This window comes from Oncorhynchus keta, chromosome 23 (assembly GCF_023373465.1).
Source record: "Oncorhynchus keta strain PuntledgeMale-10-30-2019 chromosome 23, Oket_V2, whole genome shotgun sequence".
NCBI lineage: Eukaryota > Metazoa > Chordata > Actinopteri > Salmoniformes > Salmonidae > Oncorhynchus > Oncorhynchus keta.
Window position 1 is genome coordinate 23,511,990 of NC_068443.1, and position 25,072 is coordinate 23,537,061.

Below are 25,072 nucleotides of genomic sequence, written 5' to 3' on the forward strand. Positions count from 1 at the left end.
CTTTCATTGCTATGCGGATGACACACAGCTGTACATTTCAATAAAACATGGTGAAGCCCCAAAATTGCCCTCGCCAGAAGCATGTGTTTCAGACATAAGGAAGTGGATGGCTGCAAACGTTCTACTTTTAAACTCGGACAAAACTGAGATGCTTGTTTCTAGGTCCCAAGAAACAAAGAGATCTTCTGTGGAATCTGACAATTAATCTTAATGGTTGTACAGTCGTCTCAAAAAAAAACTGTGAAGGACCTCGGCGTTACTCTGGACCCTGATCTCTCTTTTGAAGAACATATCAAGACCATTTCAAGGACAGCTTTTTTCCATCTACGTAACATTGCAAAAATCAGAAACTTTCTGTCCAAAAATTATGCAGAAAAATGTATCCATGCTTTTGTCACTTCTAGATTAGACTACTACTTAAACTTCAGTTAGTGCTAAATACGGCTGCTAGAATCCTGACTAGAACCAACATTTTTATCATATTACTCCAGTGCTAGCCTCCCTACCCTGGTTTCCTGTCAAAGCAAGGGCTGATTTCAAGGTTTTACTGCTAACCTACAAAGCATTACATGGGCTTGCTCCTACCTATCTCTCTGATTTGGTCCTGCCGTACATACCGACACATACGCTACGGTCACAAGACGCAGTCCTCCTAATTGTCCCTAGAATTTTTAAGCAAACAGCTGGAGGCAGGGCTTTCTTGTATAGAGCTCCATTTTTATGGAACGGTCTGCCTACCCATGTCAGAGACGCAAACTCGGTCTCAACCTTTAAGTCTTTACTGAAGACTCATCTCTTCAGTGGGTCATATGATTGAGTGTAGTCTGGCCCAGGAGTGGGAAGGTGAACGGAAAGGCTCTGGAGCAACGAACCGCCCTTGCTGTCTCTGCCTGGCCGGTTCCCCTCTTTCCACTGGGATTATCTGCCTCTAACCCTATTACAGGGGCTGAGTCACTGGCTTACTGGGGCTCTCTCATACCGTCCCTGGGAGGGGTGCGTCACCTGAGTTGTGCCGTGGCGGAGATCTTTGTGGGCTATACTCAGCCTTGTCTCAGGATGGTAAGTTGGTGGTTGAAGATATCCCTCTAGTGGTGTGGGGGCTGTGCTTTGGCAAAGTGGGTGGGGTTATATCCTTCCTGTTTGGCCCTGTCCGGGGGTGTCCTCGGATGGTGCCACAGTGTCTCAGCCTCCAGTATTTATAATATAATAATAATATATGCCATTTAGCAGGCGCTTTTATCCAAAGCGACTTACAGTCATGTGTGCATACATTCTACGTATATGCTGCAGTAGTTTATGTGTCGGGGGGCTAGGGTCAGTTTGTTATATCTGGAGTACTTCTCCTGTCCTATTCGGTGTCCTGTGTGAATTTAAGTGTGCTCTCTCTAATTCTCTCTTTCTTTCTCTCTCTCGGAGGACCTGAGCCCTAGGACCATGCCTCAGGACTACCTGACATGATGACTCCTTGCTGTCCCCAGTCCACCTGGCCATGCTGTTGCTCCAGTTTAAACTGTTCTGCCTTATTATTATTGGACCATGCTGGTCATTTATGAACATTTGAACATCTTGGCCATGTTCTGTCATAATCTCCACCCGGCACAGCCAGAAGAGGACTGGCCACCCCACATAGCCTGGTTCCTCTCTAGGTTTCTTCCTAGGTTTTGGCCTTTCTAGGGAGATTTTCCTAGCCACCGTGCTTCTACACCTGCACTGCTTGCTGTTTGGGGTTTTAGACTGGGTTTCTGTACAGCACTTTGAGATATCAGCTGATGTACGAAGGGCTATATAAATACATTTGATTTGATATGATTTGATGTGGGCAGGTTTCTGCGGTCATATTCCCGGGACCGGCCAGATGAGTGGGCGAGGTATTTTCCTTGGGCTGAGCTCGCTCAGAACTCCCTCTGCCACTCCTCAACGAACATGTCTCCCTTTCAGTGTGTGTTGGGCTACCAGCCGGTTCTGGCCCCATGGCATCAGAGCCAGACCAAGGCTCCTGCGGTAGAGGAATGGGTACAGCGCTCAAAGGACACATGAAAAGCTGTGCAGGAATCGCTGAGACTGGCGGGGGGACGGCAGAAGAGGAGCACTGACCAGCATGGCAGTCAGGCCCCCGTGTTCGCACTGGGGGCCTGGTCTGGCTCTCGACCCAAACCCTGCCCCTCTGCCTGCTCTGCCAGAAGCTGGGGCCGCAGTGTGTGGAGCCATTTAAAGTCCTGAGGAGGATAAACAAGGTGTGTTACAGGTTACAACTTCCTACGTATTATCGTATTAACCCCTCGTTTCATGTGTCTCTCCTCAGGCCGGTGGTGGCTGGTCCCTTTCAAGAAGGTGAGGTGACTGAGGTCCCTCCGCCCCCTCTGGACATCAAGGGGTCCCCGGCGTACACAGTACATGGCATTCTGGACTCGAGACGTCAGGTGGGGGGCCTACAGTACCTCGTGGACTGGGAGGGGTACGGTCCGGAGGAGAGGTGCTGGGTACCTGTGGGGGACATTTTGGACCCTTCACTCCTGAGAGACTTCCACCGCCTCCACCCGGTCGCCTTCGAGGCCGGTGGTGGCGCGCTGCGGGAGCCGCGCTTCAGGGGGGTACTGTCACGACTTCCGCCGAAATTGGCTCCCCTGCCTGTTTGGGCGGTGCTCGGTGGTCGTCGTCACCGGCCTACTAGCCGCCACCGATCCCTTTTTCCGTTTTCTGTTTCTTTTGTCTTATTAGTTGCTCCTGTGTCTAATTGTGTTTTCCTGTTGGGCTTCCTTATTTAAGGCTAGTAAACCCGCCATTGTTTTGTGCGGGATTATTCTTGTGTTACGTGTTGTGTTATTGGGTGTGTTCGTGCTCCGGACCGGGTACCCTGTGTTTTGAGTTGGTCCATATTTTTCGCACCCTGTGTTTTGGGCATTGCTTTTTGGTGCCATATTAAAGTGCACTTCTCCCTTTGGAACTCTCTGCTCTCTGCGCCTGATTCTTACCTCACACACCTAGTCCCGAGTGACAAGGTCTCTAGGTCTACTCATGACCTTGGATAGCCTTTCCCTTTCAACCCTCCTCCACACTCTCACCTTCTAATATCTGCTTACATTTACATTTAAGTCATTTAGCAGACGCTCTTATCCAGAGCGACTTACAAATTGGTGCATTCACCTTATGACATCCAGTGGAACAGCCACTTTACAATAGTGCATCTAAATCTTTAAAACTATTACTCCTATCCTAGGTATTCCTTAAAGAGGTGGAGTTTCAGGTGTCTCCGGAAGGTGGTGATTGACTCCGCTGTCCTGGCGTCGTGAGGGAGTGTGTTCCACCATTGGGGAGCCAGAGCAGCGAACAGTTTTGACTGGGCTGAGCGGGAACTGTACTTCCTCAGTGGTAGGGAGGCGAGCAGGCCAGAGGTGGATGAACGCAGTGCCCTTGTTTGGGTGTAGGGCCTGATCAGAGCCTGGAGGTACTGAGGTGCCGTTCCCCTCACAGCTCCTTGAGAGCCACTCTGTTAAACCTCTATGAGGCCTTGCTTAGAGAATAAAATATCAATATTATAATAAGATATCAACAATATGAAACTCTGTAAAATACTGAAAATGTAGGTGTGCAATCTGAATAGAGGAAAAATGTAATTGTGTTTATGCTAAATGGAACATATGGAACATAATATACAACAGAAAAGGTCATGAACATTTGCTTGGGAAATACTTATATTTGTTACATACATACATTTTAATTATCACAATGAGAGCTTGCACTTTCACAGATCATTGTAGAAGTCTATTTGAAGAGTTTCTATCAATAACGCTAAATAGCCATTTTCAGAAATGTTGGTAAATTAGCTTTTATTGTTATTGTAAGAACTTATTGAAGAGTTTGGTGGGAGTTTCTCACTATTTAATTACGGCATGGGATTGATGACAGAGATGGATTTGTTTGAAATCTATCACTTGATTTCAGAGAGACAAGTAATCAGAGAAATAAGTAGTACTTTGAGGTTTCACGGGGTCAAATGTAACAAATAACTACATTTTTTTTATAAAGAACAGTACAAATGATACATGACATCATTATTGTGACATCAATATTATGAATCAATACAGTAATATGAGATCTGTATGTAAAACATTTACATTTGACATTTTAGTCATTTAGCAGATGCTCTTATTCAGAGTGACTTACAGTTAGTACATTCATCTTAAACTAGCAAGGTGAGACAACCACATATCACAGTCACATACAATACACGAACATTCCATTCCATCTAAACAATAGATATATAGCAATTTGTAAGAAAAAAAAACATTAAAAAAAATCTGAGAACAGTAATATTTGACACACACGTTAAGGTACCCATAAGCAATCATTTCTGGTGAAAACACAACCGTGAAAAACTGATGGATATAGAGATTTGGAGATTAACTCTTAATTTACACTGTAATACAGGTACCAATATGTACTTGGAGGTGCATGTGATATTTCGTAAGTATTTAGACTCCATTGTGCTACTGTTCTACTGTTCTACATGTCTATATGAGGTGTTGAGCAACACTCTTCTCTCCCTCTCAGCCTCCATTCTGTATGAATTCATTAGAATAAAAGTGCATTGAGAGAAGAGATGTCCTTGTGTTCGTGTGATTTTTTTTATGAGGCCCCTGACAGTGGCGTCGCTCTACCAGGATGTGGGAGGAAGAGGCCAGAGTGAGAAGCCCACCACAGGACTCCTTCAGGATCTAATTTTCTCCATTCTGGGGAGTTAAACCAGTAGCCAGCACCTTCATTAGAATAAAAGTGCATTGAGAGAAGAGATGTCCTTGTGTTCGTGTGATTTTTTTTATGAGGCCCCTGACAGTGGCGTCGCTCTACCAGGATGTGGGAGGAAGAGGCCAGAGTGAGAAGCCCACCACAGGACTCCTTCTCTGGATCTAATTTTCACATAGCAGGGGTATGGACCTGGACATTCGTGGGGAGTTAAACCAGTAGCCAGCACCTCTATAACAAGACACTGCCGAGAGAGAGAGAGAGAGAGAGAGAGAGAGAGAGAGAGAGAGAGAGAGAGAGAGAGAGAGAGAGAGAGAGAGAGAGAGAGAGAGAGAGAGAGAGAGAGACTAGCATCACCACCCTGGATGGTTCCGACCTTGAATATGTGGACATCTATAAGTACCTAGGTGTCTGGCTAGACTGCAAACTCTCCTTCCAGACTCATATCAAACATCTCCAATCGAAAATGAAATCAAGAGTCGGCTTTCTATTCCGCAACAAAGCCTCCTTCACTCACGCCGCCAAGCTTACCCTAGTAAAACTGACTATCCTACCGATCCTCAACTTCGGCGATGTCATCTACAAAATTGCTTCCAACACTCTACTCAGCAAACTGGATGCAGTTTATCACAGTGCCATCCATTTTGTCACTAAAGCACCGTAAACCACCCACCACTGCGACTTGTATGCTCTAGTCGGCTGGCCCTCGCTACATATTCGTCGCCAGACCCACTGGCTCCAGGTCATCTACAAGTCCATGCTAGGTAAAGCTCCGCCTTATCTCAGTTCACTGGTCACGATGGCAACACCCATCCGTAGCACGCGCTCCAGCAGGTGTATCTCACTGATCATCCCTAAAGCCAACACCTCATTTGGCCGCCTTTCGTTCCAGTACTCTGCTGCCTGTGACTGGAACGAATTGCAAAAATCGCTGAAGTTGGAGACTTTCATCTCCCTCACCAACTTCAAACATCAGCTATCTGAGCAGCTAACCGATCGCTGCAGCTGTACATAGTCTATTGGTAAATAGCCCACCCATTTTCACCTACCTCATCCCCACACTGTTTTTATTTATTTACTTTTCTGCTCTTTTGCACACCAATATCTCTACCTGTACATGACCATCTGATCATTTATCACTCCAGTGTTAATCTGCAAAATTGTAATTATTCGCCTACCTCCTCATGCCTTTTGCACGCATTGTATATAGACTCCCCTTTTTTCTACTGTGTTATTGACTTGTTAATTGTTTAATCCATGTGTAACTCTGTGTTGTCTGTTTACACTGCTATGCTTTATCTTGGCCAGGTCGCAGTTGCAAATGAGAACTTTTTCTCAACTAGCCTACCTGGTTAAATAAAGGTGAAATAAAAAAATAAAAAAAATTAAAAAGAGAGAGAGAGAGAGAGAGAGAGACAGAAAGAGTCTATGTGTGTGTGTGTGTGTGTGCGTGCGTGCGTGCGTGCATGCGTGTGTGCGTGCGTGTGTGAGAGAGAGAGAGAGAGAGAGAGAGAGAGGTCATCCAATCCAATGACCTGTATCAATACTTATGTTTGATTTGAACATGTCAGCCTAAAGTTAAAAAGGATATGTATAAATCATTAAATGTATACTACTGTATATTATAACTGGTTTGAAACAAGTAGCTTTATATTAGGCCTACTCTTGATTTATTTTTTTGTTTTGAGTTATTTATACACAATTAATGAAATTAATTGTTGACTTCGGAGGATGAATTGTATTACAATAAACAGGAATAGGCTAGATAGTAATAACACATATATATTACAGAAATGAATAATATAATATCTATAATTAATATAGCAACTTATTTTAATCTGAAATAGGTGAATATTTAAAACAAGCATGTTCAATTGTTCTTCCCAAACACCAAATGTCATGGTTGCCTACCACTCACATGAGGGATGTCAACAGCCACAACAAAAAACTCCTTCCCTGCTTAACCGTTTCTACCAGAAGGGGGACCAGTCCGTCTGCCGAAGACGGAGAGTGGTCGACCGCGAGCCGAGACAGACGAGACTGCGAGGGCGACCAAGCAGATTTTGGGTTGTGAGTTCGACTCCGGATCCGGGGACGAGCAGATCCAGCAATCCGCATCTTGCCATGATCCCGAGGATTTTAATCATGCCTCTCTGTCTGTGTGTGAGTGCAGGCAGGCTGACAATGATTTCCTCAGTGATTACGTACAGAGCGAGTCCCTGCGGGGTAGGGGCCCCCTCTGGAGCCATCCTGATGGCTTTGGGGGCCTTGCTTCCATTTTCCATTATTATGTGGACTACCGGAGCGACAGCGCAGTCCAAGACCTTGCAGGTTTGTGATGAGGAGGGAGCTTCCATCTTCTCTCTGCTTCTTCATCCTCTTTTTAAACCAATTTAGACGTAGATTTAGATCAGATTCCGAACCTAATCCATGATTAGCTAACTGGATTGGGAAAAGGAAGACTCTATAAGAGTTTTGATGCTTCTAGGTGGATATGCAGGGAAAATTGTTCTTTTTTTCTTTTGTTTCATTTTTGCTCTCTCACAGCAGGCGTTTTGCTTATGTCTTTCTCACGCGACTGCATTTGAGATCTGAAGCTAAAAGCAACAGTTCAGCTTTTATTTCTAAACGACTATTAGCCTATACCTACAGTACACGCGAATGTGTATTGCTGGAGAATGGAAGCGCATGACGGTACCACTATATTCTGACACTTTTCCCGATACGCAGTTGAACTAAATAGAGTTGCCTACCGATTAATTGGATTTTAACATCAGGTTACATCCACCTACTCATCACAAAATAATCGCAACTGATATTCAGACCATATACATTTTTTGTAATGGTAAAATTAACACTCGCTGCTATTGTCAGTGAAATTTAAAAAGGATTTCCTTAGTGAATCCAATTTACCTGTCTGAAACTGAGCAACTTCAGCGTTTTCTGTAGGATGTCGCGCCGCAAGCAAGCTAAACCAAGATCATTGAAAGGTAAGTGATATGTTGGATGCCTCTGAAAAAGATCGTAAACTATGTTGGTGTGGAAACCAACCAAATTCAACAACTAACGTTTTAGATGAAATCAACTTGTATACGGTAGTGTGAGTTCATGTTTTTACAGAGATTAGATACTATTTGCCTCTCGTTTAAAAGTATTTCCCCTTTTTTACATACTCATTTGGAAACGCCTGGCGAATTCATTTTTCTTGTAGGAAAACCCCCTCATGGTATAGTAACATTGTAATTTGTGTACATTTAGGAGGCTAGAGAGGGGGAAAATGAGACAGCTCTATACGGAGTAGGCTACCCCGAGCGATGTGATGGAACGCGGCGAGTTTGAGGACCATCTGGATCTGTTAATGACGCTGAAGTTCGGAGTTTGAGCTGTCTGTCTGCTGGAATGGTTGATTTGTAGTGTCACGTGACGCGAGTCTGATATTAAATGGGAGGAAGCATTTTTAATAAAGTGTGTGCTTGTGGAGGAGGAGATTAGTAGATTAAATTGATAGCTAGAAGGTACTACTTTGCGTTTGACCTGTTCCTTGAGAGCCTTGATAATTAGATTTCACGAACTGTCAGATTACTTTATAACTTTATCATTATTGGTCAATAGTGGGGATTTTCTCATATAATCTATTCCACATTAGTGCTATATTAAAACGAATGCTATTATATGATTATAAGCATAAAGCAGAACTACATCCACATGTGATATGTATCTATTTGATAGACTCTCAGTTTCCAAAGTGATACATTATTTTTGCTCTGTACACATTCATTTGAGATGAACTTTGTCTTAATTTATTCTTAATTGGTCACATTATGATATGTACCAAAGGTATCTTAGATACATAGACGTACACACACACACATAGGGCCGTGACGGTCATGGAATATTGGATGAGGTAATTGGCCAGCCAAATGACCAGGGTCACTGTCCGAATAGCAAAAAAATGTATGCATTATTATTTGAAAAAATGATTTAAGCACATTTTCTCCTCTGCTCCTTACTGCATGTGCTGCCATAGAAAAATAATGAATAGAACACCCGTCCCCATTCAAGGCAGTGATGGCATATAGGCGGCCATTGTGAATGTGCCCATAGGAGCAAAGCAGGAAGTAAAAGCAAGAACTAAAAGCAGGAAGTGCACCCATCAATATGTGCTGGGATTTGTTGATTCAGCTTAACTGACAAAACCAAAATATTTTCCATTGCATGAGCCACGTCATATAACATCATTTGAATTAACATTCTACATTACCATGGAAATGATTGCATCACAATATTAGGAAGCCATTGCAAGTGTAGTGTACCCATGAGTTTACAGTCAAATTTCCAGGTTTAGAGGTTCCACGCCTGCTCTATTTGTTATATTTCTATGTGCGCTGCTGCTGCATTGTGTGGGGGAGGGGGGAGACTCGTTTGGGAGACTTGTTTGCTACAACAACACCTTTTGTTTCAGCAAGGAGTAACAAAGTTTCATCACGTTGTGAAGAGTCCATGTTCCCTCCCCCAAAACAGTTATGACGGTTATTTTATTTGAATGATGTCTTTATCCATAACCGTCAGTTACACGGTTCTACGGTAGCCAGCTTTACACACACAGTATTTCTCTGTAGTGTCTGTGGTATGGTAGCTGTTGAGGTTCGAGGTTGAGCTGCAGTTCATCTGACAGGCATTGTATTTTGCTCAGCAAATAATTGTCCACAATTTCACTGTCTCAGCTTGTGGTCTGTTGACTCTTTCTTTCTCCCCTTTCATTCTCGGAAGTCTTCATCTCCAAGGATAGTTACATGGTCTATGGTAAAATTCCTACAGCGACCATTTTAAATCAATACCCAGGAGAGAGGGGAATGTGAGTGTGAGTGTATCATGCACATCTCACTATTCTTGTCACAGACTTTTTCAAGTGTGTCTGTGTCTGCTGGTTATATTCACAGTAAACAACGCCTCTATAGATAGATTTCTGTTTTTGTCAGCAGCTCACACTTTGGTGGCATTGACTGGTTTTGATGCTGTAGGTGAAATGACATTCTCTATTCTCCAAAGATAAATCACTTAGACATTATATGTTTGAACCAGCAGATGTGCTACAAGTGTGTGTGTGTGTGTGTGTGCACATTTCTTTAGTGTGTAGGCACATTTCTTCTGTGTGTGTGTGTACATGTGTGTGTGTGTGTGTGTGCATGCGTGTGTGTGTGTGTGTGTGTGTGTGTGTGTGTGTGTGTGTTGAGTGTGTGTGACTAAACAGTATATGTCAGAGAGAGACTGCATGCAATATTTTAAATATTGTCTGAGTGATGACATTTAGTGTTTGTTTTTGCATTGCTATTGAAATCCAAATGCAACAGCTTAGTTGCAGAAACGGTTTCTACTCCCATATGTTCTCCACAACTGTCTTGTCTTTATTAAGTAAAGTTGTAATGAAATGTGAACCCGTCCTAGATTTTTCATAAGAGAGCAGGCAGATGTTGTTTATTGTTTTGTGTCCACCTCTATCCGTAAGGACACAGTCACACTTATACTGATGTTCACAAGACAGCCTTCCTTTTCATCTGTTTTGGGGATTCTGCATAGTTTCAGTGTTTGCATTAGGTGGTGTCTGTCAGATTATATTTCCCCTCAGAATGTAGTAGCAGAGTATTATTTATTGGTTGCCTTGTGTTGGCTATAAACAGTGGTCAGTGTTTGAATGTAATGGTAGCTCTTACTCTAGGTAGTTTAATGCAATGGTAGCTCTTACTCTAGGTAGTTTACCTTTCAGACTGTAATAGCAGAGTTGCAGATCACAGTGTCATCGATTGTGTTGTGTGGGTTGTGTGGGTTAGAGACAGTGGTCAGTGTTTGAATGTAATGGTAGCTCTTACTGTAGGTAGTTTACCTTTCAGACTGTAATTGCAGAGTTTCAGATCACAGTGTCATTGACTGGGTTGTGTGGGTTAGAGACCTGGTCAATGTCCATGTCTCACCCTGACAGTAAAATAACACTTTGTTCTGTGACTGATAAAAGTAAGGTCAGACGCTGATGGCACATGTAGGGACAGTCAATCCCAATCATGTCCGGAGACTGGGGCGTACGGGAGGCTATCGGTTGACTTAGGTTGAGAGACAGCATGTACAGAGAGAGAAATCAAATCAAAGCAAATTGTATTTGTCACATGCGCCGAATACAACAGGTGTAGGTAGGCCTTACAGTGAAATGCTTACAAGAAAGAGGACAAAATAAAGCTTTGATGGTCGCCTCTCTTTTTCTTCTTATTCTGTCTATGAAATCTGTCCCCCTTTCTTTTCCCTGTGGAATCTGTCCCCCTTTACCTTCTCTGTCGATTGGATGCTAGAGGGAGTCAGAGGTTATGTTTTGGTCCTGTTGAGGAAAAGGGCAACGTTACAAGTCCCGTTTCAATTAAGTCTGAGAGAAGTAGCCGGCGCCGTTAATGCTTAGGGGAATAGATGGCACAGGACAAGACCGTACATAATTCACTTATATGCAAACACTTCACCCTCGCCACTGACATTTACTCAATCCTATTCCATCTGCATTTCTAAACTGTGGCGGGTGCATCGTGATTTTGTTTTGATGTGAACGCTGAAGTGTTGGGTCAGAAGCTTGTTCAGTCACAGTGATCTGCAGTGATAGAGGGATAGAAGGACGATCCCTCAGTCAGACTAGTCCAGATTCTGCACATACAGAACATATGACTGCCTGCCACGTTGCTCACTGACCTCCTGAGCAGAGAGCGCGAGAGAGAGACTGGGTTGATATTTTCTCTTAGAGCACTCTCTCCCACTCCTCTGTCTTCATTGGCTGAAAACTATATTTCCAGGGTAGCTGTCGTCTGCATACATACATTTATTTTCTGCACCATTTAGTTAATGTATAGCAGAGTATGATGAAATCATTGGCATGTCATATACACCTTAAATATATGATGTTTATCACAAGATGAGTTCCGTCACCACATGAGTGAACTCTGGGAATTGGCTCGGCATTGGATAGAAGCAATGGAAATAGTATGAATGCTTATTACAGTCAAGGAAATGCTATGAAATCAACAGCTAACATAGATCGTCTGTGTCATATAGGCTGACTGTCAAAAATAACCCTGTTTTGGCTTAATTAACAGTCTAGAGTTTGCCATGATAAACACATTTTTTTCTCCTCACCATTTTGTCTTTTGAATTGGGTCTATATGACTTGATTTAATTTGATTTCAGGTCATTGACGTTCAGGCTTTATTGTTATCATATTAGAGGGGTTCATTTAAAGTGGTGCAAATGTTGAGAGTTCAACCATAGTTAAACCATGTCTCCATCTCTAGTCCAGTATCGATGCATTTATTGATGTCCAACCTGGCCAATATGGAACTAGGCAGATGTGCTGCACTCCGTGGATCCATAGCCACTTTTTTCGATTTGCAAACCAAATTTACAGTACCTAATTTAAACCAAGTGATTGCAACTAGGCCATACAGTACTTGAGCTTTAGAGTTTTGTTGTTGCGAATATTAATGAAAAATAATTATTCAGTATGTATTCATAATTATGAAAAAATGCAATAAGAGCTGCACTCATTTACTTTTAATGATTAAAGTGAGAGACAGAGTAGATATGCTATTCACTCTATTTTATTTTCCTCTACTCTAAACTCTAGCAAGCTCTAATGCCATTTCTACTTTAATAAGCTCCCAATATTTTTTTATTATTTTATTTAATTTTAATTTTTACAATTAATGATCTGTGATATAACACCCATTAACACTTTTCTAATGTGACACAAAAATATGGTTAGTATTATCATTAAGGAAATGATGATGGAGCCATAGAAATCCCATTAACATGGCTGTCAGTGTGCTTGATGTGCTGGAGGCTGGGGCTCAGTGAGTTGTGCCGGGCCTGTCTGGGTGCCACGGGAGCTGGCCGATATCTACTTTTATTTCATGGCGTGTGTCTCTCCTGTTGTCATGGCTTGTCTGTCTGCTGGGAGATGGTGCCTCCCCGATCTGCTCTCAATGATTGATTTCCTGACAAATTTGTTTGAATAAAATACATAAAGTATTATTATTTTTGTTTAATAAATATGATCACAATATAAAATAATACATTAGTATGATTATTTATCCATTGATAATATTATTATTTTCAATAAGGTATTATTCCATTTCAAACTACTTCAGAATGACTATTCATATTCAGAACGTGTTTACATTATAATAATACATGAAGGATTACAAACATTACAGTGTATGATTAACACATGGCTCCTCCATTGCAAATTATTTATGACCCTAATCAGCAGCAGTTCAAATAATGCTCATTAAGAAAGTTATTCATGGGCAGTTTGTGTCCTCTCCCCTCCTCTCCCCCAGCACTAATTGAGGAGGTTTGACCTGGTGACCCCAGCTAAATTGAGTTGTAGTCCCTGTGGCGAGTGTCTCCTTCCCGGTCAGTCAGGGCCGATTACACAGCCATTGTGCTCCACATTGTAATGTCCAAGCTCACTGTAACCAACCAGATGAATCCCGCTGCTACTCACCGCTCGCATATCCAGGAACAGAGACTCAGGGCTTTGCATGTGTGTGTGTGTGTCTAGCAGTCCTTCTTCTCTCTCTCTCTCTCACACACACACACACACACACACACACACACACACACACACACACACACACACACACACACACACACACACACACACCCTCTTTACTTATGGCCTTACAGCCTTTCACGCAACAGGAATTCATTTGATGGATTAAAGCAAGTGATACTCAGATTGTGTTGTGTTTTGCCCGTTCACTTCTTCATTAGATTGTGTTGTGTTTTGCCCGTTCACTTCTTCATTAGATTGTGTTGTGTTTTGCCCGTTCACTTCTTCATTAGATTGTGTTGTGTTTTGCCCGTTCACTTCTTCATTAGATTGTGTTGTGTTTTGCCCGTTCACTTCTTCATTAGATTGTGTTGTGTTTTGCCCGTTCACTTCTTCATTAGATTGTGTTGTGTTTTGCCCGTTCACTTCTTCATTAGATTGTGTTGTGTTTTGCATTAGATTGTGTTGTGTTTTGCCCGTTCACTTCTTCATTAGATTGTGTTGTGTTTTGCCCATTCACTTCTTCATTAGATTGTGTTGTGTTTTGCCCATTCACTTCTTCATTAGATTGTGTTGTGTTTTGCCCATTCACTTCTTCATTAGATTGTGTTTCACTTTTCATTAGATTGTGTTGTGTTTGCCTGTTCACTTCTTCATTAGTGTTTTGCCCATTCACTTCACTTCTTCATTAGATTGTGTTGTGTTTTGCCTGTTCACTTATTAGATTGTGTTGTGTTTTGCCCGTTCACTTCTTCATTAGATTGTGTTGTGTTTTGCCCGTTCACTTCTTCATTAGATTGTGTTGTGTTTTGCCCGTTCACTTCTTCATTAGATTGTGTTGTGTTTTGCCCGTTCACTTCTTTATTAGATTGTGTTGTGTTTTGCCCGTTCACTTCTTCATTAGATTGTGTTGTGTTTTGCCCGTTCACTTCTTCATTAGATTGTGTTGTGTTTTCCACATGATTTCTAAGAGACATTTCATTGTATTGCTTTTATTGAGGACATATGGCCATGAGTCTTATTCTTTGGGTTTGTATTTATTGGTTGGTAATTCATTTGTAGATGACATGTTGAACGATTGATTCTTGCCAGGGGATTGCCAATCTCTCCTAAATGACTTTGTGTTGGATTGTATATGTTAATCAGCGGACCTTCGATGCTACAACACTTGTAGTCAGATGACATTATTCCTGTTACATGTATAAAATCACAGGAGCAGTGTTGATTTGGTCCCATGTGTAGTATGTTGTATCAACACAAGCAGCATAATAATAAAAACAGAGTGTCATTGGCAGAGTTTTACAATGTACCTTGTCAAAAATGTATTAACTGATGTGATATTCTGTTTGTCTGCTCATATAATATATTATTATATTAAAATATATTATTATGTCTGCTCGTATAATATATTATTATATTATACGAGCAGACAAACAGAATATCACTTCAATATTATACGAGCAGACAAACAGAATATCACTTCAGCAGCCGACCAGCTACCATCTCTTGTTGAGATGGTTATCAGGCAGCTGTAGTATATATTCATTAAATGAGTCAGGGGTATTATTATTAATTTCTCATTGAGTATTGCATCAATGGCTGGTGAAATGTGTATTTGATCATTGCTGAGTTGTCATTGTTGGAGAAATACTATGGGTAAATTATTTGCATGTCTGACAGGTTAGCTCGGATGACCAATAGCGCACCTAGGTAGCACCTGTCAAATCCACTGAAACATCCCATGGAGTGATGGAAAAAAAAGGAATTTACATCAAGAACAAAAATGGCTTGGTTTGTCACTTTTTAATAAGTTCACAGTGGTGACAAATCATCAAATCATGGCTGATGCTGCTGTAATGGATAAGTTCTGATGGCATTCTAAAATGGAATTTTCTGCCTCAACTCCCTTATATCGCCAACAGGGACAGTAATCAAAACAAAAACTCCAGCTCTCCTCCAAACACACACACACACACACACACACACACACACACACACACACACACACACACACACACACACACACACACACACACACACACACACACACACACACACACACACACACACACACACACACACACACACACACACAGTCCTTCCACCCAACCAATCTCTGTACAAACCATGGGGGATTTATTAGGATCCCCCTCTATCCTGGTCCATTTAAATGATCCTGGATGCAAGGTGCTCAACACAGCTGGATAAACTCATTAGATTCACAGGGACTCAGGCTCACTCTCTAAGGCCTGTATGTCTCCACAGGACGAGGCGAGGCTTCTGCACTGGTGAGACGGAAAGATACAGAGACACAGTTCTCTATTTACGGTGCTCTATGGGGACACATTCAACATTGCGTTCATCTGCCACTCCTCATCTCTCCCATTTTAGTGATGTGTTTAACAAATTAACTAACAGAGTTCAGAAGACTTTTGTCTTCTCACAAATTGGATAAATGGTGTGTGATTAACTCTGGTAGGAGTGCAGATCTATTGTTCTTCCTTTTGTGGAATGAAACACATTTCCTAAACATTGCATGTCATAGTGAAGGAGACATTGCCACTCCTATCTCTCGCGTTACCGTCTTCATAAGAAGCTGCTTGCCTCTTCCCTCTTGATTCTCCAGCGAGGTTTGACACCACTCTCTACATTGACTCTAGCTCACTTGAGAACAAGTTGCTCACCACCATAAGATCCTTGTCTTAATTATACAAAGTACAGGATATTTGGTGCCTTTGTTTAAAAGTGTCACTAGCTGGTTTCTGGTGTTGGCAGTCACACTGCCACTCACCCCCTGCTGGGAGGTCCTGTCAGACACCCCTTTCTCTCTGCTGAAGGGAAATGAAAGGCTAGATGGAGAAGGCATAATGGAGAATGCATTTCAACTGCAGGGGAGGAACAGCGAGGCATCAGAAGTCCTTGGTGAGACCCTAATTTAACAGGGAACAGGTGGGAGAGTCTTTAGTTCTCTTCCCGCTGCTAAAATACATTTAGTTCCCTGTACTTGACATGCTGCAAGGAACCCCCCCCCCCCCACCCACCGTCACCCAGTTCAGAACAGTGCCCACGTGAAAAAAAACAGGCCTTATCAAGCTAAAGTTATTTTTGTCAAGACCAATATCACATTGTATCAAATAAGGGTTAATTGTCATGTAGTGTAGCTAATGAATTAATCTTAACGCTGATCAAACCATCACTCCTATGACAAGCGTTCAGTTACCTATCACTGACTGACTGGGGGCTGATCTGAATGCACAGTCATACTCTGACAAATTAAACCTAAAAATCGCACAAATATGCCACGTTGTGAACTGGCCTTGGATGAATACATATAAACACAGTCTTTCAAAACTACGAAATATAAATAATATTATATCTTATAGTCCTATGAATTGTTAATATCCCCGTAGTCTCACGTTGCCATATCTCCAAAATCATATCGTTGTCACGCCTCCCTTGGACTTTTTGGATTGCAAAAACGGTTTGAACGTTCCAAAATAGTTTTCTAACTCATCTTCTGTGGGGGTGGTGTGATATGTGCGTCACTGTTTTCTGTCCGGGTAGTTATTACCTATGCTAGTTTTAAAGTTGTCAAGTGTGGCCGGCAGTCTATAATTTATATTTGTTGAAATTGAAAGAGGACTACGCTGGGAAAGTCAAATGTCACAACACGTTCTAAACCGCTCTAGTGACACAAGTACTTTTTCCTTCGTCTCCATTCATCCACATGGCTGCTGGCTGCACTTTTGCCCATTATTTTTTATTTTGTAAGGACCCAAAAAATGGAGGCAGTGGAAGAACCTATTCGAGTAAGTAAACACGGTTTTTATGTTAAAAAAAAAAGAAGTATTATCAGCTAGCTAGCTGGCTACAGTAGGTCACTTTGTATGCTAACTCAACGGAGCTGCGAGCTAGCTGTTTAACTAAGTTAATTAAATGTCATCAACTAGCTCAGCGTTTCCCAAACTCGGTTCTGGTCCCAGCTTCAGCTGTCAGTAAAGGAACAGTGTAGGCTACTGGATAGGGCAGGTATTTTTCTGTGTGGACATTATGAAAATATACTCCAGTTCCAGTCCCTAGAGAGGGACATTTTGAAGACAGAGATAATAGCAACATATTCAGTGCTGTCTATTTTGAGGATAATGAAGCCTGTTTGTTTGTTTGTGATGTTTTCTGTCCTCAGGAAATCTGTGAAAGCCTGTTTGCAGATGAGGAGAGAGGTCCATATGAATATTCCAAGAGACTGGGTAGATCCTATATGCCATGGGTTGTATGTGTAGGCCTACCTATGTTAGCAAATGTTGCATACACAAATACAGTTTAACATCACTCACAATGTATAAACCTATTACAATTGGCGCTATTACCATTACAAACCCTGCAGGAGGTCTGCTGGGAGTGCAGGGTTCTGTCCAGCAAACCCTGCTGGGAGTTCAGGGGGACAACTTTGGTTTTATAAGTGGGGGGACATCATTTAATTTTTTTATCCAGTCGGATAAACACTCCAAACAGCCTACCCGACCGCTTGGAGGGGTTTGTATGGTCCTAAAGCACACCATTGCCTCGTTTTGCATCACATTCCAATGGTAAAACTGTAATTTCAGAATGTGGGGGACATTTCACCCCCGTCCCCAGTGAAATTTGCGCCCCTGCCTGAAATTATGCTTTAGTAATAATAGCCTACTTGTTACTACTCAAGTATCTATTGTTGTTTACACTAAGATGTCTAATCTTTACATACGATTTAGCTTATTTGTACATTTTGAAGTGTTGATTCTTTGAAGTGAAGTGTTTAAACTTGTTTTAACTGTTAAACTATTATTCAAAATGAACTAGTGTCAATGTTGATTAATCATCACAATCCTGCAATAAAGAGGGGTTCTGTCTCTGTGTCTGTGTTTCTGTGTTGTATTCTCAAATGAACATTTCCTTTTTGTCTAGTTGTAAGATCACCAATCTGTTTTATTTGATTGTCACTCTCTCAGTATATCAGCTATGTGAATCCATTTGGCACATTATCATATGGCATGCATCACTAATGCAGCCATAGGCCTACAGTATGATGTATGTCTACAGACCCTAGTTTGATTCCAGGCTGTATCACAACTGGAAGTAATTGGGAGTCCTATAGGGCGACGCATCATTGTAAATAAGAATTCGTTCTTAACTGACATGTATAGTTAAAAGGTTAAATACATTTTTTAAATGATGGCATTACTGGCCTTATGGGCATCTATTATCTGTAACAGAGAATAGCTAAACTCACACATTGTTTACATGTTGAGATATATGTTCTCAATTTTAAATGATATCAGTAGACAATGTACAGTATATACCAGATTTTGTATATGCCTTTTAAGTGCTAACATGTACAGTTGTTTAGTGCACATCTAACCCTTGTAATTTAGGTACCATATGGAAGTAAGATGTCAATTAGGCTACCGGAGATGAGCATTACAGATAACATTTTATGAGGTTAATGAAATGTTATTTTATAAATTTTAGCAATGTTGCTTGCAAAATAATTGCAGTTGTTCCCATAGATAGACAGTACATGGTTGCTCTATGTATCACTGACCCTGCATAAGCTAGCGACTGGGCTAAAACAGCTAACTTTTAGGTCAATAAAATATGCTGTTTTTATTAACATTTTGTAGTCTTTATAATCATGAGAGAACGTTAACTAGCTAGTTATACCAAGGTAGCTTAGAAGGTTAGCTGACTTTTCTAAAAACAAACCTCATTGTGGCTAGGTACTTCTTGTCCCTCATGCTAGCCTGTACAGCCAAATATCACTTCAGAAATATATTGATAATGGCTGGCATTGTAGGCCGTTGTCCTGAATGAATTGTGAGTAATGATGTGTGAGAAAGTTACAGAGGACTAAATATCATACCCCCAAAAACCTTTATTTAACTAGGCAAGTCAGTTAAGAACAAATTCTTATTTACAACAACGGCCAAACCCTCCCCTAACCCGGACGACGCTGGTCCAATTGTGCGCCTCCCTATGGGACTCCCGATCACGGCCGGTTGTGATACAGCCCGGGATCGAATCCGGATCTGCAGTGACACCACTGCGATGCAGTGCCTTAGACCACTGCAACACACGATCCTCCAAAATTCTAGATTAATGCTGTGACAGTACCATTTTAGTCCAAATGTGTTATTTATCTATATCTTCTGTCTAATACATGGGGTTTTATTTTGTCTCAGAGATATCCTCTCACTAATGCAGTCATAAAGCTGTTTTTCAGTTTGTCACTGTTGATTTTGGGAGAGGTTTTCTTGGGAGAATTTAATTAATCATGTCATTACTCAGTCCAATATGTTATTTACGTGGGAGGTTGCCTACCTTGTTGCCGAACCTCATACACATGAAAGGCTTGTGGATTCCCAAACCCCAGAATTGCAGAAATCACTGAAGCTGGAGACTTCCCTCTCTAACTTTAAGCATCAACTGTCAGAGCAGATCACTGTACCTGTACACAGCCCATCTGTAAATAGCACACCCAACTACCTCATCCCCATATTGTTATTTTTATTTTTTTATCTTTTGCCCCCCAGTATCTCTACTTGCACATTATCTGCACATCTATCTCTCCAGTGATAATGCTAAGTTGTAATTATTTCGCCATTATGGCCTATTTATTGCCTTACCTCCCTAATCTTAATACATTTGCACACACTGTACATAGATTTTTCTATTCTGTTATTGACTGTACGTTTGTTTATCCAATGTGTAACTCTATGTTGTTGTTTTTGTCGCACTGCTTGGCATTATCTTGGCCAGGTCGAGTTTGTAAATGAGAACTTGTTCTCTACTGGCCTACCAGATTAAAGGTGAAATAAAATACAAAATAAAAAAACAGGTTGGGCTGTTGAAATCTCCTGGAGTTTCCATGCAGTAAATAATAAATATAAAAAAGATAGTGTAGAAAAAAGGGAGAAAGAAAGTCTCAGTGTGTCTGACAAGTGTAAACTTGTTTTTGGTTTCTTGCTGTTAATCACTTCTTCCCCCCTCTCTCTCCCTTTCTTTCTGGCAGTAGAAGACAATGTGATAGAGGAGCAGCAGAGTCCTGGGCAGACTGCCATTCCGAGCGGTAATGCTCCATTTCATATTTCATAATTGGGGTCTGGAAAGTGGAGCGTGCGTGTGATCTATGGAATGAAGTGTGTTTCAACCATTAAGATATGTTACTGCTCCTTGTGTTTGCTCACCTGTGTGTGTGTGCGTGTGTGCGTGTGTGCGAGTGCCCGTGCAGGCACGCATGTCTGTTTGAGAGAGCATTTTTATTAAATGCTGTAAAATGCATGCGTTGTGTGTATATTGTATTCATGCCTGTTTGTGTGTATGTGTGTGTGTGTGTTTGTGTTTGTGTGGGGGTGGGGGTGGGGGGTACAGTTGAAGTCTGAAGTTTACATACACCTTAGCCAAATACATTTAAACTCAGTTTTTCACAATTCCTGACATTTAATTCCCTGTTTTAGTTAGGATCATCACTTTATTTTAAGAATGTGAAATGCCAGAATAATAGAAGAGATAATTATTTCTTTCATCTTTTATTTCTTTCATCACATTCCTAGTGGGTCAGAGGTTTACATACACTCAATTCAATTAGTATTTGGTAGCATTGCTTAACTTGGGTCAAATGTTTTGGGTAGCCTTCCACAAGCTTCCCGCAATGGGGCGGCAGGGTAGCCTATTGGTTAGAGAGTTGGAGTAGTAACTGGAAGGTTGCAAGTTCAAACCCCCGAGCTGACAAGGTACAAATCTGTTGTTCTGCCCCTGAACAGGAAGTTAACCCACTGTTCCTAGGCTGTCATTGAAAATAAGAATTTGTTCTTAACTGCCTAGTTAAATAAAGGTTAAATAAGTTGGGTGAATTTTGGCCCAGTCCTCCTGACAGAGACTTTAACTGAGTCAGGTTTGTAGGATCCTTGCTCGCACACACTTTTTCAGTTCTGCCCACAAATCGTCTATAGGGTTGAGGTCAGGGCTTTGTGATGGCCACTCCAATACCTTGACTTTGTTGTCCTTGAGCCATTTTGCCACAACTTTGGAAGTATGCTTGGGGTCATTGTCCATTTGGAAGACCCATTTGTGACCAAGCTTTAACTTTCTGACTGATGTCTTGAGATGTTGCTTCAATATATCCACATAATTTTCCATCCTCATGAAGCAATCTATTTTATGAAGTGCACCAGTCCCTCCTGCACCAAAGCACCTCCACAACATGACGCTGCCACCCCCGTGCTTCACTTCGGCTTGCAAGCCTCCCCCTTTCTCCTCCAAACATAACGATGGTCATTATGGCCAAACAGTTCTATTTTTGTTTCATCAGACCAGAGGAGATTTCTCCAAAAAGTATGATCTTTGTCCCCATGTGCAGTTGCAAACCATAGTCTGGATTTTTTATGGTGGTTTTGGAGCAGTGGCTTCTTCCTTGCTGAGTTGCCTTTCAGGTTATGTCGATATAAGACTTGTTTTACTGTGGGTATAGATACATTTGTACCTGTCTCCTCCAGCATCTTCAAAAGGTCCTTTGCTGTTGTTCTGGGATTGATTTGCACTATTCAACCCAAAGTACGTTAATCTCTAGGAGACAGAACGCGTCTCCTTCCTGAGCGGTGTGACGGCTGCGTGGTCCCACAGTGTTTATACTTGTGTACTATTGTTTGTACAGATGAACGTGGTACCTTCAGGCATTTGGAAATTGCTCGTAAGGATTAACCAGACCTGTGGAGGTCTACAATTTTTTTCTGAGGTCTTGGCTGATTACTTTTGATTTTCCCATGATTTCAAGCAAAGAGGCACTGAGTTTGAAGGTAGGCAATTGAAATACATCCACAGGTACACCTCCAATTGACTCAAATTATGTGATTTAGCCTATCATAATCTTCTAAAGCCGCAACATAATTTTCTGGAATTTTCCAAGCTGTTTATATGCACAGTCAACTTAGTGTATGTAACGCACTAGAATTGTGATACAGTGAATTATAAGTGAAATAATCTGTCTGTAAACAATTGTTGGAAAAATGACTTGTGTCATGCACAAAGTAGATGTCCTAACCGACATGCAAAAACTATAGTTTGTTAACAAGACATTTGTGGAGTGGTTGAAAAACGAGTTTTAATGTTTGTCAACTTCTGACTTCAACTGTATTTGTGTGTGTTCACGTCTTTGTTTCCTAACCTCTGATAGAGATAGAATAGAGCTCACAGAGCAGATGAATGTGTCCTGTCTGCTGGTGTGGCATTCACCGTAGGCCCTCCAGGAACAGAGCAGTAATCCAGGTCAGGCTCACAGAGAGCCCCCTATGAATGAGGCCTGCTACTGATCGCATCCACCACGCGACCATTCTTTCATTTCATTTGTCTGCTAAAGGTTAAGTCTCATTTGTGGTTATTTTAAACCTGATATGGATGGCTTTGCCCAGCAGGTTGGGGACCCTGGGTACTCACACAGTCACACACACTGCCTGGCACCTAGCACTGTAGTGAGTCCAGTAGCGTTTGCACACCTCCCTCTCCCTCTCTGGGCCACTTCAGACAGAGAGAAATGCAGAAACGGGAAACACAAGGGCTGTTTTACTACAGTATGTCTGTGCGGACGAGTTGTTTTATTGGTTTTGTGTCAGAGAGTTAGGTCTCTTTCATTCAGCCCTCTCCTAGTGTATATGTGTCTGTTCAGTATTTACCTGTCTTCCTCTGACATCTCTGCGTAAAACAGTCTTGTGCATAAGGCAAGAGCACCAGGCCCATACCAGTCTAGTCTACGGCTGTAGTGTTTTGTATTGATGTCTGGGTGTTGGTTGGTGTTTGGTAGAGAAGCAGGTTCTGTATGTCTAGGTGTTGGTTGGGGAGAGTCATACTCCGTATATCTGGGAATTGGTTGGGGAGAGAGGCAGGCTTCGTCCTCAGCCACCCCAACTGCAGTAGATGAAGCGCTGGGCTTATGAGCTCCTGTTTCCCCTGGTTCCCTGGGACACCTCCTGTCATCCACAGCCAATGGCGGGCTAATGAGAGCCCCTGATTACAATGACCTCCTCAGACACACGCACACACGCCTCTCTCTCCTCTCCTCTCCCCTCCTCTCCTCCACACCTTCTTCCCCCGCCTCCTCCCTCTAGACGCCATCTCCTGAGTTAGGGGAGACAGCAGCGACTTGATCGATGTCTGCCTGTGGAGAAATCAAGAGGGCACACAAATTAATTTCTCACTTTTCTCATTTGAGTTTGTATGGCTGATTTTCTTTTAACCCTCTTGTCAGATGCAGTGTAAAGGATGCTAGTAGAAGTTGCAGATTATTGTTATTGTTTTGAATAATTTGCCCCACATGTTTGACTTTTCATTTAGTCTTTCATGTCATTTCACATGTTATAGCGCCTTGAGAAAATATGATTTTGGACCAATGATCAAGAACAGTATTGTTTTTAAACCCCTTTATATTTAAATGGCAGATCTAACATTTACAGAGCCTTATGGTTAAACCATTGCCCATCAAGAGCTTTTTGATGTCAAAAAATACATCAGCTTCTATTCATGCTTGTAGGCCACTGATCAGTGATTGACATGGTCACAATACCCATTAGCCCCTTGATAATCCCCTACCTAAATCAGACGTGATGTGTCGAGGGCTTGCCTCAAGAGAAGACCCCCAGCAGTGTTCCTCTATGAGCCTGTATGTTCATTGTGTCTTACAGCCAGGTACCTACTGTCTTATTATTCTATACGCCACACTCATGTTTGATGTATAACAGAATAGGAAAAAGGGATGAAATGATAAGAAAATAGGTCTCTGGTAAAGAAGAAAGAAAGACAGCATTTTAGTTAGTTAGTGCGGAGGACAGGAACAGTATGATATGGAAGGTTTAATGAGGCAGAGTGCTTTTTACCCGGAGAGAGAGTGTGGAACAGGCTTAAGATCCACAGCTTGGCTTTACAACTGCCGTCACTGCCTGTGTGGAGTTATAACCACATGCTCCGCCTTCTTTCTTCTCTCTTTAATATCTGCTTTTCTTTCTCTCCTCCTGGCTGTGGCTGGTTGGGGCTGTTTTGTGGAAGACGGTGCCTGCTCCAGCTAGAATCGGAGTGGACTAAGCTCTGGGTCTGAGAAAGAGAAAGGGTGTGTGTGTGTGCCTGTATGTGTGTCTTAGTGTGTTTGTATTCTTATAACAGGCGTACATGCTTACATGCGTGTGTGTCTGTAATAGAGTGTGTTAGATCTGAGAGGTTGTCTGGATGGCGATGTACTCTTACTGTAGTGCAAGCTAGTGGTATACATCATAGTGTCGGCTGATGGCTGAGGCAGCCCCAGATCAATGCACTGCAGGGCTTCGTACAGCAGGAAGAGGAAAGGACTCTTTCACTCCTGCACTTCTCAAACCATATTCTCTATTATTAATTTCCTTTGTTGTTCGACTACACTAATGGCATGGCAAGGCGCTTCGTTCAATATTATCACTCCGAGAGAGAGAGAGAGAGAGAGAGAGAGAGAGAGAGAGAGAGAGTAATAAATAAAGTGGAAATCAAATCATGTTTCTCATTCGTGCGCTCTGATTTCCTTTCCTTTTAATTGTGAATGATGCCACCTGTGTTACCTGTGACATGTGGTGGTTTCTTTATCATGTAAGCTTCCGTGTTGTTTCGGTTGTTTGTGTTCTACATCCTCCAGTAATAGTTTGGCCACGTGAATCTAAAAATGTAATACCAAATCAAATTTCATTGGTCGCATACACATATTTA

The 25,072-nt window shown here is 41.9% G+C and overlaps 1 protein-coding gene across 9 annotated transcripts in view; it reads left to right on the plus strand.

Annotated features, from left to right (window-relative positions):
- The first annotated feature begins 7,084 nt into the window (after positions 1-7,084).
- Positions 7,085-25,072, plus strand: part of LOC118402020 (zinc finger protein 521-like) — a 172,175-nt gene continuing 154,187 nt past the window's right edge. For 4 of the 9 annotated variants that reach the window (XM_035799825.2, XM_035799830.2, XM_035799826.2 and 1 more), the window contains exons 1-3: positions 16,836-17,133; positions 17,508-17,571; positions 20,370-20,426. In XM_035799825.2, coding sequence (XP_035655718.1) covers positions 17,107-17,133; positions 17,508-17,571; positions 20,370-20,426 — 148 coding nt within the window. In that variant the 5' untranslated portion in view covers positions 16,836-17,106. Of the gene's footprint in view, positions 7,734-16,835; positions 17,134-17,507; positions 17,572-20,369; positions 20,427-25,072 lie in introns of those variants that run through there. The other 5 variants (XM_035799828.2, XM_035799827.2, XM_035799829.2 and 2 more) reach the window with 3 other exon arrangements.